This window comes from Aotus nancymaae, unplaced genomic scaffold, assembly GCF_030222135.1.
Source record: "Aotus nancymaae isolate 86718 unplaced genomic scaffold, 86718_ANA_hifiasm-v0.15.2.pri h1tg000002l, whole genome shotgun sequence".
Taxonomy (NCBI): Eukaryota; Metazoa; Chordata; class Mammalia; order Primates; family Aotidae; genus Aotus; species Aotus nancymaae.
Genome location: NW_026988413.1, coordinates 9,682,188 through 9,697,897, shown reverse-complemented (window position 1 = coordinate 9,697,897; position 15,710 = coordinate 9,682,188). Strand labels below are relative to the sequence as shown.

At 44.0% G+C, this 15,710-nt stretch overlaps 1 protein-coding gene across 1 annotated transcript in view; it reads left to right on the top strand.

Moving 5' to 3' along the window:
* Positions 1–11,061, top strand: part of CUNH7orf33 (chromosome unknown C7orf33 homolog) — a 31,730-nt gene extending 20,669 nt beyond the window's left edge. Inside the window, 4 exon segments of the mRNA XM_012444018.3 lie at positions 9,711–9,786; positions 9,789–9,812; positions 9,815–9,974; positions 10,995–11,061. Of these exon segments, the coding sequence (XP_012299441.2) occupies positions 9,711–9,786; positions 9,789–9,812; positions 9,815–9,974; positions 10,995–11,061 (327 nt within the window).
* The last annotated feature ends 4,649 nt before the right edge of the window (positions 11,062–15,710 follow it).

Below are 15,710 nucleotides of genomic sequence, written 5' to 3'. Positions count from 1 at the left end.
AAAACTGGTCATTAGAGAAATGCCAATCAAAACCACATTGAGATACCATCTCACACCAATTAGAATGGCGATCATTAAAAAATCTGGAGACAACAGATGCTGGAGAGGATGTGGAGAAAAAGGAACACTTTTACACTATTGGTGGGAGTATAAATTAGTTCAACCATTGTAGAAGACAGTGTGGTGATTCCTCAAGGACCTAGAAATAGAAATTCCATTTGACCCAGTAATCCCATTACTAGTTATATACCCAAAGGATTATAAATCATTCCATCATAAAGACACATGCACACGTATGTTCATTGTGGCTCTGTTTATGATAGCAAAGACCTGGAACCAACCCAAATGCCCATTGATGATAGACTGGACAGGGAAAATGTGGCACATATACACCATGGAATACTATGCAACCATAAAAAACGATGAGTTCATGTCCTTTGTAGAGACACGGATGAACCTAGAAACCATCATTCTCAACAAACTGATACAAGAACAGAAAACCAAACACTGCATGTTTTTACTCATAGGCAGGTGATGAACAATGAGAACACTTGGGCACAGGGAAGGGAACAACACTCACAGGGCTAGGTTGGGGGGTGGAGGTGGGGACAGCAGGGGGGTGGCAGCGAGGATGGGGAAGAGATAACACCAGGAGAAATGCCTGATGTAGGCAACGGTGGCGGGGGGCGTGGGGGATGGAGACAGCAAACCACCATGGCATATATGTACTTATGCAACAATCCTGCAGGATGCAGGATGTGCACATGTACCCCAGAGCCCAAATACAATAATAAAAAAAAAGAAATTCAGAGGCAAGTTTTTAGATAGTTTTCACTTTTCTTAGATACATCCCACCAAAAAATATTTATCAAGTACCTTCTATGTGCTAGACATCTGAAGGGAACAAAAATAAATGACATGGATCTTAAAGTCTAGACCACTGTTTCTCAACGTTAGAATTTATTAAAATCTGGGAAACTGTTAAAAATACCTCACCTCCAGAGATGCTGGGTCATTGCAGCTGGTGTGGAACCTACAACACGTACTTTTTAACAAGCATCCCAGGTGACTCTGAAGTTGGTAGCTCACAGACCACTTTGAGAAACATTGATGTTACAAACAAAAAAAATTGGCTGGGCGCAGTGGCTCACACCTGGAATTCCAGCACTTTGGGAGGCCAAGGTGGGCGGATCATGAAGTCAAGAGATTGAGACTATCCTGGCCAACATGGCGAAACCCTGTCTCTACTAAAAATATAAAAATTATCCGGGCGTGGTGGCATGCACCTGTAGTCTTAGCTACTCGGGAGGCTGAGGCAGGAGAATTGCTTGAACCCGGGATGTGGAGGTTGCAGTGAGCCGAGATCATACCACTGCACTCCAGCCTGGTGACAGAGTGAGACTCCGTCTCAAAAAAAAAAAAAAAAAAGATTAAAAATGTATGCAGCAGACACAAAATCATGTGTAGGCGAAGAAAACTAATTGTTTCTTCAATCCTAATAGGTTTTTTTTTTTTTTTTAATGGAGTCTCGCTCTGTTGCCCAGGCTGGAGTACAGTGGCATGATCTCAGCTCACTGCAAACTCTGCCTCCCCGGTTCAATTGATTCTCCTGCCTTAGCTTCCCGAGTAGCTGGGATGACAGGCACCCACCACCATGCCTGGCTGATTTTTGTATTTTTAGTAGACACAGGGATTCGCCATGTTGGCCAGGCTGGTCTCAAACTCCTGACCTCCTGCCTCGGGCTCCCAAAGTGCTGGGATTACAGACGTGAGCCACTGTGCCTGGCCCCTCATATGTTCTCATAGTTGAAATAGACCCCACAAAAAAAAAGAGAAAAAGTTTATTAACATGTACATCTCACATCTACATGAGAGACACTCAGGGAAGGAGTAGTTCTCAGAGAAGTAGCTTTGAATTCCAGCTTGTACAGCATCTTCAACAAAGAATAATGATTTTTAGAGAAGTGACAGGACAGGGGAAAAGGACTGTGGGTCTCTAGAGGGGGCTTCTCGGCGGGGAAGCAACTAACTGGCAGATAAAGGCAAGTTGGTAAAGCATGTTTAGGTAGATTTCCTCTGGCTCCAGCTCCTGGCAGATAATGGTCTAAACTTCAGTGGTTAACCTTTGCTCTCCTTGGTAAGAGAAAGGGGCAGGATGCCTTTTATCTTTGTCAATCTCTGTCCTGTATTTAAGCAAATGGAGAGCAGAGAGTTTCCTGCATCTGTTCCTTCTTAATTGTCTTCAGCTCAACAATCTTCCTTCTTTTGGAGTGGCATAATCTGGACTCCCACACGTGTCTGGAAGCAATCGTCAATTTTCCTAGAACGTAGATTTATTCATTAAAAAGAGACAAGGAAGTACTGCTTAGGAGGTCAGTTTTACGCAGCTCCAGGACTTCAGGAAAAGAACAGATCCTTGCTGCTTGATTTTAGGCAATAAATTCTTCTTATCTGACTGATCAGAACACCGCAGCCTTTAGAAAAATAGAACTCAAAAAATAATTTTCTTTGAGTTTTTTGACCAATCTTAAAAAAACAAAAAAAGAAGTCCTGCAGGATATTTTCACCTAGGAACCACCAATAAATGTATTTTTTTGTCTGTTACCATAAGAAAGTATGTCAGGTTCAAGTATGTTTCTTTAATTGTACCCGAGTGAGACTGATATTTCTTCTTTTTTGTATTCCTATACTCTTTCTTCCTCTTAATATATTTTTCTTCCTTCTTTCCTGGCTCCAACCCCCTTTGTTTTCTCCCTTTCCTAATTGATGATTTTTTTTTTTCAGTTCTTCAGCCACGGGTACCCAATAAGATGGCCTTCAATCCCCGCTTTTACTTCCAGCACATTACCTTACTCCCTCTCAGCACCAATGAAAAGATTTTGTCCATTCCTGCTTAAAGAAATAGATGGAGGAAAATGAGATCTTTCTACCCAGAAAGACGAGTACCTGGAAATTACTAATTAAGTAACCAGAAATTCTGTCAGTAATGACTCCCCTCCCCTTGCCTGCCAAAGTGACTCCAATAATCACTCGAATGGGCTTTACTTAAGAGCTGGTTTCAACTTCCCATCTAAATTGCAAGGAGGCTGGGCGTAGTGGCTCACGCCTGTAATCCCAGCACTTTGGGAGGCCGAGGCGGGCAGATCACCTGAGGTCAAGAGTTCCAGACCAGCCTGGCCCACATGGAGAAACCCTGTCTCTACTAAAAATTCAATAATTAGCTAGGCGTGGTGGCACGTGCCTGTAATTCCAGCTGCTCGGGGAGGCTGAGGCAGGAGAATCACTTGAACCCGGGAGGCAGAGGTTGCAGTGGACCGAGATTGCACCTCTGCACTCCAGCCTGGGTGACAGTGAAACTCTGTCTCAATAAATAAATACATTGCAAGGAAAGGCAAAATACATCTCACTGTGAATGTGGCTTGTCTATTTGCTGTATAAACAGCCCTATTGCCCTCTAGTGTGAAGCATCAGGTCTTGCTAAGAGTGCTGGGTGGAAAGGTCTCTTTGGGAAACATGGCTCTGCATTTTTTTTTTGAGACAGAGTCTGGCTGTGTTGCCCAGATTGGAGGATGCAGTGGCGCAATCTCAGCTCACTGCAACCTCCACCTCCTGGGTTCAAACAATTCGCCTGCCTCAGCCTCCAGAGTAGCTGAGATTACAGGCACATGCCACCACACCCAGCTAATTTTTGTATTTTTAGTAGAGATGGGGTTTCACCATGTTGGCCACACTGATCTCAAACTCCTGACCTCAGGTGATCAGCCCATCTCAGCCTCCCAAAGTGCTGGGATTACAGGTGTGAGCCACCACCCCTGGCCAGGAAACGGGGCTTTGCTTTAGCAAATATTGTTACCGATCTATGCTGCAGTCAGAGCTTCAGGCCCATTCTTACCTGAGGAAGCAAGGTTTTCGTGTGTATGGAATAGAAAATGTCTTTCACATTTTAGAGATGCTGTTTTGATAAAAAAAATTTTTTTTTAAATCAGGCCCAATGTAATGGACAGGAGGCAGAACATAAATAAGATCTAGAATAGACACAGTACTAACTCCCATCCCCCAGAGTACTCGCACTGGTAAAATGAGATATAATGTTTCCAGCTTGACAGGGTCTCCGTTACAAACCATTCTGACATTCCTGGGCGCAGAGCTAGTCTAAACATTCACAGAGCTCTTCAACTCTATTTTGGCTCCTACATCAGCAGAGTTGAAGAGGAAAACAATGGCAGGGTGTATGGGCCTGCTTTCAGATACAGAGTAACAGAAAACCCCACTCAAGGGTCTTTCCAAAAAGGAAATAGACTTATTCATCTTATTCATAAAAAGAATATCAAAGATAAAGCAGACTTTAGGATACCCTCAACGATGTTAGCAACAGCTCAGGTTTTCAAATCCCAGCTCCACAATCTATACTGACATCTTCATCTTGAAGTTGGCTCTCCTCCTAGGTGTAAAGTGGCTGCCAATAACAACCGGACTTTCTCTCTAAGGAGGAAGGACTTTCTTCGAAATCACAAGCAAATCTCTCCTCGAGGCTCTGCAGCCAGAACTTGGTCACATTTCCATTTCTAAACCAATTCCTGGCGAAAGGGAACATATTATCCTTAAATTATTTTAGCCCAGGGTAAGCTTTCCCTCTGATGCTTGGCTGCTTAAGGGAGGGTGGAGGCTTGGACAAAGTCAGGGCTCTGTTTGAAGAAAAAGGAGAAATGCTGACTGGGCCACCAACAGTGTCCCCTATCTGGAGGGAGAGTCTTCGCTGAGTAGGAGCTTGAAATTGCTAAGTTAAAAACAGAAGTATTTGGAAAAAAAAAAAAAAAAAAAAAAACAGAAGTATGGGCCCAGTGCAGTGGCTCACACCTGTAATCTCAGCACTTTGGGAGGCTGAGGAGGGTGGATCATGAGGTCAGGAGTTCAAGACCATCCTGGCCAACATAGTGAAACCCCGTCTTTACTAAAATACAAAAAACTAGCTGGGCGTGGTGGTGCGTGCTTGTAGTTCCAGCTACTCAGGAGGCTGAGGCAGGGGAATTGCTTGAACCCAGGAGGCAGAGGTTACAGTGAGGCAAAATCATGCCACTCCACTCCAGCCTGGGCCACAGAGCGAGACTCCGTCTTAAAAAAAAAAAAAAGGAAACATCTGAGAACCCTTCCAACTAGCAGATTCCAAGAACACGCAATAATGCCTGATCCCAAATCCATTCTTTCATCAATCTGAGCTGAAGCCCTGTGTAATATCAGGACACTGTGCAGGTTCTTCAAGAGGTATAAAGATAAATAAAAATGGTTCTGTCTGGACTTAATTGCACAGTGAGGGTCATATGAGGTATCTGTAAATAACAATAAAAGGTAGAATCACTTTGTGGGAAGTTAGAGCCACAAATAAGACTTCTGTGATGGTTAATACTGAGTGTCAACTTGATCGTATTGAAGGATGCAAAGTACTGGTCCTGGGTGTGTCTGTGAGGGTGTTGCCAAAGGAGATTAATATTTGAGTCAGTGGGCTGGGAAGGCAGACACACCCTTCATCTGGTGGGTGCCATCTAATCAGCTGCCAGCGCAGCTAGAATAGAAAATAAAGCAGGCAGCAAAACCTGAAAAGACTAGACCGGCCTAGCCTCCCAGCCTACATCTTTCTCCTGTGCTGGGCCCTTCCTGCCCTTGAATATCAGACTCTAATTCTTCAGTTTTAGGACTTGGACTGGCTCTCCCTGCTCCTCAGCCTGCAGACGGCCTATTGTGGGACCTTGTGATTTTTTTAATACATATACATGTATATATAATACTATACATATATGTAATATATATTATATAATATGCAATCTATATAATATACAATAGGATATATATGTATATACATATACATATTGTATAATACACATAATATTATATATCCTATTAGTTCTGTCCCCCTAGGGAACCCTAATAAACTTCCAAGGAGGGAGATCACTTCTGAGCAAATTATGAGGAATGGCAGCAAGAAAAAGGTGGCTTCTGAGCCGAGCCTTGTGAGAGATCAAATTTTATATATTATGGGGAGTAAGTATTCCTCAGTAAATGGACAGCATAGGGCGGGGCTAGTTTAAAAACCAGATGAAGGAATTATCTTCAGTGTAAATTGCTCCCCCACCAAAAGGACAAAGTGTCTGACTCGCCATCCTAGTGACTTGACTGGATGTTCTCCTTCCACGCCACAATCCACCCTCATTCCTCTCCACCGTGTTCTGTGGCCCCAGAGGCTGGCCTTATGGACTATATCAACTAGGCCACCTTGTTCCTGGTGTGAGTTGTGTTCAGCTAAGATGCACAGGCAGGAGATGACAGAGTGAGAGGAAAGAGAGTGGAGGTATGATTCCTCCAGCCTCCTCCTTGCCAGACTACAGGTGGGTAGAAGCCATGTTCCTCTAGCAAAAGCCATGGCTTTCCCTCATCAGCCCTTCCCTATAACTAGTGACATGGGAGTTGGGCAGGGAAGTGCTGGGTAGAGAAGGGCCAGGTCCCTGGTGAGGGCTTCACTCTTAAGCCTGTGCCACGGACCTAAGTGAGAACAGGCACTCCTGTTTTCATGCCCAAATGTTGCATTTTCCAAGACTGCTCTGGCCCACCAAGCCCCCCATCCTGTGCCCATATAAACCCAAGACCTTAGTGGGTACACACACAAGCAGCTGAAGGTCAAGACCAGCAGACCAGCGACAGCAGAATGATGCAGCAGAGGAAAAAAAAGGAACATCAGGATGCTGAGGGAAGGTCGGCCAGGGGTGGCTGGAGAAGGGTCGGGCTGCTGGGAAGCCCAATTCCAGGGAAGATTATTTTCCCCACCCCTCCACCTTCTGACTCCCCATCCATCTCACTGAGCACCACCTCCACCACTCAATAAAACCTTGCACTCATCTTTCGAGCCCACATGTGATCCGATTCTTCCGTGACACTGGGCCAGAGTGAAGTGGTTTTAATTATCCAGACAGCTCAGGATACAGAGGCTGTCACAGTGGCCCGCTGCCCTTGCAATAAGGCAGAGGGTCCATTGACCAGCTGATTAGCTGACTAGCACACAAGCCATCTGCAGATGGCAAATCTGAAAGGGCTTGATTAAATGTGCCCACCTGGGCTTCAGGAGTTGCAGACACCCACCCCTAGACATTGCCACCAGGCCGAGAGCCCAAAGCTTTTATCCGGGCTGTTGCACCAGCCAGTTTGCATGTTCCCCCTAAAGATTTGAGCTGCAGGGCAACCAAGCAGGTGAGCCACACCCATTTGCATGTCCTGCCAGGAGAATCCGGGAACTCTCCTGTTTCACTAGCTTTCGTGCCTGTTCCCTCCCTGTCCACCACGTTGGGATAGCAGCCTTGAAGCACTGCCAGCCCTGGGGGCTCCATCATGATGCCTGGTTTCCTTGCACGATCAATGCCTCTATAGAAAAGGCCCTTGATTAAATTATCCCCAGTCGGCCCTTCTGAATATTCTACCTGCTTCCTGCCTGGCCGATGACTGACAGAGACCTTTGTAGTCAACTGAAGTTAGCCAGTGATTTTTTTTTTTAATTTCCATTGCTGTGTTCTTATTTATTGGTTCTAAGTAACTTATGTCCTCATCTTCTAAGCATGGTATTAATAATAAACTTCCCATCAGATCTATAAGTTTTAACTCTTTCATCTCTACCTTGAAGAGCTAGATGTTTCTTTCATAATGCTGGAACTATACAAATGACAAAAGAAAAAGCAGATAAATTAGACTTTATCAAAATTAAAATCTTTTGTGCTACAAAATGTATCATCAAGAAAGTGAAAAGCAACCTGCAGAATGGGAGAAAATACCTGCAAATCATATCTGCTAAGGGATTTATATCCAAAATGTAGAATTCTTACAACTCAATAATAATCCAGTGTTTTTAATGGGCAAAGGAAATGAATAGATATGTCTCCAGAAAAGATTACAAATAGTCCACGTGTACGTGAACAGATATGCAACATCATTAGCTAGTTGAGATATGCAAATCAAAGACAGAATTAAAACCACTTCATCCCCAGTAGGATGGCTATAACTAAAAAGTCAAGTAATAACAAGTGTTGGCTGGTGAGGATGTGGAGAAACTGACACCCTCACGCATTGCCAGTGGGAGTATAGGATGGTGCCAGCCACTTTGACACTTCCTCAAAATATTCAACATAGAGTTACTGGATCTTTTCTCTTTTATTTTTAGTTGGCACATAATATTTAGGTATACAGAATGATATTTCCATACATGTATACAATGTATAGTGATCAAATCAGGGTAATCAGCATATCATCACCTAAAATATCATTTAGGTGTCATATTATCATTTCTTTGTGTCATAAACATCCCAAATCCTGTCTTCTAGTTTTTTGAGAATATACTATAAATTACAGTTAACCATCTTCACCCTACTAGGCTGCAAAATCCCAGAACTCATTTGTCCTATCTAGCTGTCATTTCGTATGCGTTTACCAGCTCTCCCCATAGTCTCCTCCTCACCGCTCTTCCCAGACCCTAAGACCCACTCTTCTACTCTCTATTTCTATGAGCTCAAATTTTCTTTTTAGCTTCCACATATCAGGAAAACACATGATATTTATCTTTCTGTGCCTGACTGATTTCACTTAACATAATGACCCAGCAATTCCACTTCTAGGTACGTACTCAAGAGAGTGAATATATGTGTCCGCACAAAAACTCTGTACACAAATATATTCATAGCAGCATTATTCATAATACTTAAAAAACAGAAACAACCCAAATGTCCACCAAATGATGAATCACTAATTCGTGGTCTACCCATATGATGGACTACTACTGTGCGATTGAAAGGAACGAGGTGCTGATTCATGCTACAATATAGTCGGACTTTGAAAACATCATGCTAAGTGAAAGAACTCAGTCACAAAATACTACATGTACGATTCTATTTATATGAATGTCCAGATTGGCAAATCCGTAGAAGTAGAACGTAGATTAGTGGTTGCCTTCGGAGACTCGGGGAATAATGGGGAGTGGCCACTAATGGGTACAGCGTTTCTTTGAGAGATGATGAGAAAGTTCTAAAATTGTGGTGATGGTTGCACATTTCCTTAAATATACTGAAAACCACTGTAAACCTTGAATTAGTGCACTATATGTGAGTGAAAGCTCAATAAAGATAATAAGAATTAAAATAATGTGTTTTAAAATTTTGGAACCAACTAATTCTAAAAGCAAATGTTGCCAAAATATATTTGTCTGTAATCTTTAGGCCATTTTATGTGTCTGACAGCTACTTAGCAGCCTCAAAATAAATGTGAGAACAAATTAGTAGCTTATCAATCACCATCTTTCCACCTTTTAACCCACGTTTGTTTGTTTTTTCATTTCTTCTTTTTTTTTTTTTTTTTGAGAGGGAGTTTCGCTCTTGTTGCCCAGGCTGGAGTGCAATGGTTACACGTGCCCACCTGGGCTTTGGGAGTTGTGATCTCACCTCACCACAATCTCCACCTCCCGGGTTCAAGCAATTCTCATGCTTCAGCCTCCTGAGTAGCTGGGATTGCAGGTGCCCACCACTCCCTGCTAATTTTGTATTTTTAGTAAAGATGGGGGGTTATCCATGTTAATCAGTCTGGTCTCAAACTCCCAACCTCAGGTGATCCACCCACCTCAGCCTCCCAAAGTGCTGGGATTACAGGCGTGAGCCACTGCACCTGGCCTTGTTTGTTTTTTCCAGAAGCCAAACCCACACCAAAACATGAAGAGGAGAATGGAATTTATTGCTCCTCTATCAGCTCCCACCAAATCTGGAGCCCATGGCATTTTCTTTCTCAAAGTCCCACGATGCCCAGAGAATAGTTAGAATCAGGCCAGGCACCAGGATGGGCTTGTCCTCAGATCCAGTCGGCACCTTATCTTCCAATTACCTAGCTCTGCTAACTCTCTCTTACAAGCCTGGGAAGAGAGTGACTAGTTCCCACCTAAACATAAGGTCTGAAGGGTCTTAGCACCTACAAGTTTAAGGAAACCCACAGGATGCTCTGAAACTTCCAGGAAAATGAAGACTTGGAGGGATTGTTGCATTCTTGCATGCCTGGCTATTTCATATTCTCTGAACATCCAGCATGAAACTGATCTGATCACATGCTTTTTGGCCAAAGTGGTTTATGTTAGGATAAAAGAAAACACCCCTTACCAAGATGCTCTGAAAGCAGCTTCTCCATTATATTAATAACAACTAGTGTTATTAAGAGAACATAAGGCAACTTTAACAAAAGAAGAGCTCACTAAAGAGGATCCTGTATGGAAATGGTTCATGCAAATGCAATTTCAGAGCTGGCATTGTACTTGCAGAGGGGTTCTCTACAGGAAGCTATGGCCTCAGTCTTTCGTGCGCCTGGACAACCGCTCAGCACGTAAAGCTCCATGAAATCAGTGCCTCAAACCACAGTATCTCTGAAGGAACTCCTAACTTAAAAAGTATTCCAGCAATAGTAAGGATTTTTAAACTTTAGCTTAAACATTTTAAATACTGTTAGTAGTAATAAAGCAATGAGATTTCTCTAAAATTATTGTTGCCTGTATCACTTTAAATCTTTGACATAAATGAAAACTTGCATGGAAAATGCTGAAGTTCTAAGCAAATCAAATAGGTTGAGCATTAATAAACAGGAAGATGAAGTAGGAGAAATTGATTTTGGTGGGAACTGGTAGAGATAGTGATTTTTTTTAATACTTTTTAATTTTTTTATCCATTTATTTATTTTGAGACCAGGTTATGAGACTGGCTAATGTTTGTATTTTCAGTAGAGAAGGGGTTTCGCCATGTTGCCCAGACTGGTCTCAAACTCCTGGGCTCAAGCGATCTAGCCACGTTGGCCTCCCAAAGTGCTGGGATTACAGGCATGAACCACCAGGCCAGCCTGAGATCGTGTTTTAAACTGTGCTATTGATGTTCTAGGGAAAAGGCAAATCAGCCTGCGATAACAGAAGTCCTTGTAATCCACAAGTAGGTGTGCAGGCAGGAAGTAAGAAAGCTCCAGAACTCTGTGGAGGCCAGGAGGATTTCCAGAACTGGCAGCAGTTAAGAATTTTGCAGAATTGAAGAGTCATACCTCTGAATTTGTGTCAATTCTGAAATCTCTTCTTGCAAGAAGAGAAATAGCTGGAGTTATGGAAATGACAGTTGATGAAAACCTGGTAATCTGAAGTCTGAACTTTTAACACTAGCAGACAGGCTGAGAATTCTCTTTGATCATGAGCCCAGGTTCCATGTGCACCCACAGGAATCTGTGCAGCATTTGTGCACTGGTGTGGGGCCCAGGAGAGGACCACAGAGTGACAAAGCACCAGGTTCTAAAGGGAGAGGAAGATCCCCAGGGGACCTGGATAGCGATGCTTCCCTGACCATTGTCTGCTGTGTGTTCCCAGTGATGAGACTGTAGAGTTTACACCTGAACCACACTGTCATTTAGGATATTATTTATAACATCTGGCATGTCTAAGTAAAACATGCATTCAGTGAAACATGCCATGCAACTTATCCCATTGTGTGGATTTCATTCTTCTCAGTTAATTATTTTATGGTTTTTTCTTTTTTCTTTTTTTTTAGACCAAGTTTCACTCTTGTCATCCAGGCTGGAGTGCAATGGTGCAATCTCTGCTCTCTGCAACCTCTGCCCCCTGGGTTCAAGCGATTCTCCTGCCTCAGCCTCCCAAGTAGCTGGGATTACAGGCACCCACCACCATGCCCAGTTAATTTTTGTATTTTTAGCGGCGACGGCGTTTCACCATGTTGGCCAGGCTAGTCTCGAACTCCTGACCTCAGGTGACTCGCCTGCCTCAGCCTCCCAAAGTACCGGGATTACAGGTGTAAGCCACTGCGCCTGGCCTTTTATGTTTTTTTAATGTCCCAATTTAAACAAATGAAAATCATATGTTGGGCAAGGAGGCATGCCTGACAGGATGATCAGCATTTACAACGATGCTTGAGCACTTAACGTACTGGCTGCTCGATTTTGCTGTGAACCTGCAAAGCTGCTCTCAGAAAGAAAGTCTGCTTTAAAAGGCGGGGTCTAGAACTGGGCTTTGTAAGATAGGTACAATTTGCAAAGCCTGAAGGAAGGAGAGAAGATTATTTAACAAATAAGGCGAGGTGGACTCTAATCTCTTCGAACTCAGAGAGAGAGGACCTGATGAGACCAGAAGGGCTGGCACGGGGAGGGACAGAGGGGAAAGTTAAAAGAGCCAAAATCGTGCTACCGCACTCCGGCCTGGGTGACAGAGTGACATCCTGACATCTGTCTCAAATAATAATAAGTAAATACATAGAATTATCACATGACCTAGCAGTTCCACTTATAGATATATACTCAAAAGAATTGAAAGCAGGAATTCAAACAAATACTTGTACATGCATGTTCCTAGCAGCATTATTCACTACAGCCAGATGGTGGAAACAACCCAAATGTCCATCAACTGATGAATGATGAACAAAATGTGGCATATCCATGTGATGGAATATTATTTGGTCATGAAAAGGAATGAAGTAGTGTACATGCTCCAGTGCACATGAAACTCAAAAACACTATACTAAGTGAAAGAAGCCTGTCACAAAAGATCACACATTGTATGATTCCAGTTATATAAAATACACAGAGTAAGTAAATTCACAGAGACAGGACACAGATGGGTAGTTGCCAGGGGCTGAAGGGAGGAAGGAATAGGGAGCTACTGCTTAATGGGAACAGGGTTTCCTTTTGGGCTGATGAAAATGTTTGGGACTAGACAGAGGTGGTGGCTGCACAACACTGTGAATGTGCCAAATGCCACTGAGTTGTTCACTTACAAACGGTTAATTCTGTGTTATATGACTATCACCTCGGTAAAAAGTAAATTCGCTTTTTGTTTTGTTTTGAGACAGAGTCCCACTCTGTCACCCAGGCTGGAGTGCAGTGGCGTGATCTCAGCTCACTGCAATCGCCCCCTCCTGGGTTCAAGTGATTCTTTCTTCTGCCTCAGCCTCCTGAGTAGCTGAGATTACAGGTGCGAGCTACCACACCCAGCTATTTTTTGTGTTTTTAGTAGAGACGGGATTTCATCACGTTGGCCAGGCTGGTCTAGAACTCCTGATCTCAGGTGATCTGCCGCCTCAGTCTTCCAAATTGCTGGGATTACAGGTGTGAACCACCGTGGCTGGCCTAATAAATTCGTTTTTAAAAAAGTGATGGCTGGGCATGTTGGCTTGTACCTGTAATCCTAGCTACTAGGGAGGCTGAGACAGAAGGATCACTTGAGCCCAGGAGTTTGAGTACAGCCTCAGCAACATAGTGAAACTGTTTCATAAAAATTTTTTTAAAATTTTTAATATTTTTAAAAAGTAAATGAAAGTGGGCCAGGCATGGTAGCTCATGCCTGTAATCCCAGCACTTTGGGAGACTGAGGCGGGTGGATCATGAGGTCAAGAGATCGAGACCATCCTGGCCAACATGATGAAACACCATCTCTACTAAAAATACAAAAATTAGCTGGGCGTGGTGGCGTGCGCCTGTAGTCCCAACTACTCGGGAGGCTGAGGTAGGAGAATTGCTTGAACCCGGGAGGCAGAGTTTGCAGTGAGCCGAGATCACGCCACTGCACTCCAGCCTAGTGCCTGGCGACAGAGCAAGACTCTGTGGAAAAAAAAAAAAGTAAATGAAAGTGGAAAGGATGAGGAAGTAGCAAGAAAGGGCAGAGATCACCCTCACAACAGCAATCCGCATGTCAGCAGGTACAGGGTAGGAGCCCGAAAAACCAGCTGGCCATACATCAGTCCGGGGTACTCTTTAAAAAGAGTTCACTGGAAGTAGAGCATAATGAGATTAAATCAAAAGTCAAGGTAATGTTCCTGAAGCTTACCCGCAATCCCATCACACTAAGAACTACTGTATCTTCATTTTTATTTCAGTGACGTGTTTTTTTTGTTTGGTTTTTGTTTTTCTTTTCTTTTTTTTTTTTTTTTGAGACATCATTTCACTCTCGTCGCCTAGGCTAGAGTGCACTGGCGTGATCTCGGCTCACTGCAACCTCTGCCTCCCAGGTTCAAGTGATTCATGATTCTCCAGCCTCAGCCTCCCAGGTAGCTGCAATTACAGATGCATGCTACCACACCCAGCTGTTTTTTGTATTTTTAGTAAAGATGGGGTTTCACAGTGTTGGCCAGGCTAGTCTTGAACTCCTGACCTCAGGTAGTCCAGTTGCCTCAGCCTCCCTAAGTGCTGGGATTACAGGCGTGAGCCACTGCGCCTGGCCCAATGTGGTTTTGATAATGCAGTTCTTGGAAAACACTGACTTAAACAGACGCTTTCCCTGACACTCCCTCTACTCATAAAAGCACCTTGATTTGACAGAATGAACTCTCTTTTAGTTTCTTCTTGTTGAACCGGGCACATGACCAGCTTGAAAAGAGAATCACTTCACTGCAGCTGGGACTGTCAGGGACCTTCCCCCTTGAGACACTGCTGTTAGCCAGATGAGAGAGCATGTGTGGAAGGATGTCCTGGCAGGAGTGATGACCTGCACTGTCCCGTCCTGGCCCACACTGTCCCTTCCTGAGCCACACCATTCCTTCCTGGCCCGCATTGTCCCAACCAGGACCCAGATTCACCAAGTCAGGCTGCCTGCTGGCCTCTACCTGTGCCTCCTCCCGCTGCGTCCACTTCCTCACGTGGTTGGTGCTCCTCTTTCTAATTCTGCCCCTTTGAACTGAACTGTGGGGCGCTCCATTGACTTGGCCTTGGGCCCTTTCCCATCAATACCCTTCTGAGAAGCCAAGGTCCATCCTATACCTGGCTTTTGATCCCAGATAACTTAGATGTCACATAGGTTTCTTCAGCATCACCCAGAAATCATTTGGAAACTGTCATATTGAGTGTACAGGAGGGAACATCCTGCCAGTTTCAGATGCAGTTTGGCCACTTCTTTACTCTGTGATAATATTGTATTCGTCTGCAAGGGTTGCCTGGCAAGGTACCACAGACCGCGGTTGGTGGAGGGGCTTAACCAACAGACGCACATATCCTCACAGTTCCGAAGGATAGAAGTCAGAGACCGAGGCATGGGCAGAGCCCTTGGAGGCCCTTTGGCTTCTAGAGAGCCATTCTCTCTGCAGCCTCACATGCAAGTCCCTCTGTGCGTGTCTGTGTCCTAATCTCTTCTTCGTATGAAGAGACCAGTCACACTGGATTAGGGTCTAGACCTCGTGTTAACTTTTTTTAAAGGCCCTATCTCCAAATACAGTCGCATTTTGAGGTACTAGGGGTCAGGACTTCAGTATATGAATTTTGGGGAGACAATTCAGCTGATAATAATTATATTTGTCTGTTTTCACACTGCCCTAAAGAAAGCCCCGAGACTGGGTAATTTATAAAATAAAGAGGTTTAATTATCTGGACGCAGTGGCTCACTTCTGTAATCCCAGCACTTTGGGAAGCCAAAGCGGGCAGATCACCCGGAGTCAGGAGTTCGAAACCAGCCTGGCCAACGTGGTGAAACCTGGTCTCTACTAAAAATACAAAAATTAGCTGGGCGTGGTACTGGGCATCCGTAATCTTAGCTACTCGGGAGACTGAGACAGGGAGAATTGCTTGAACCCAGAAGGTGGAGGTTTCAGTGAGTCAAGATTGTGCCATTGCACTCCAGCCTGGGCAACAGCGTGAGACTCTGTCTCAAGAAAAAAAAGAGGTTTAATTGACTCACA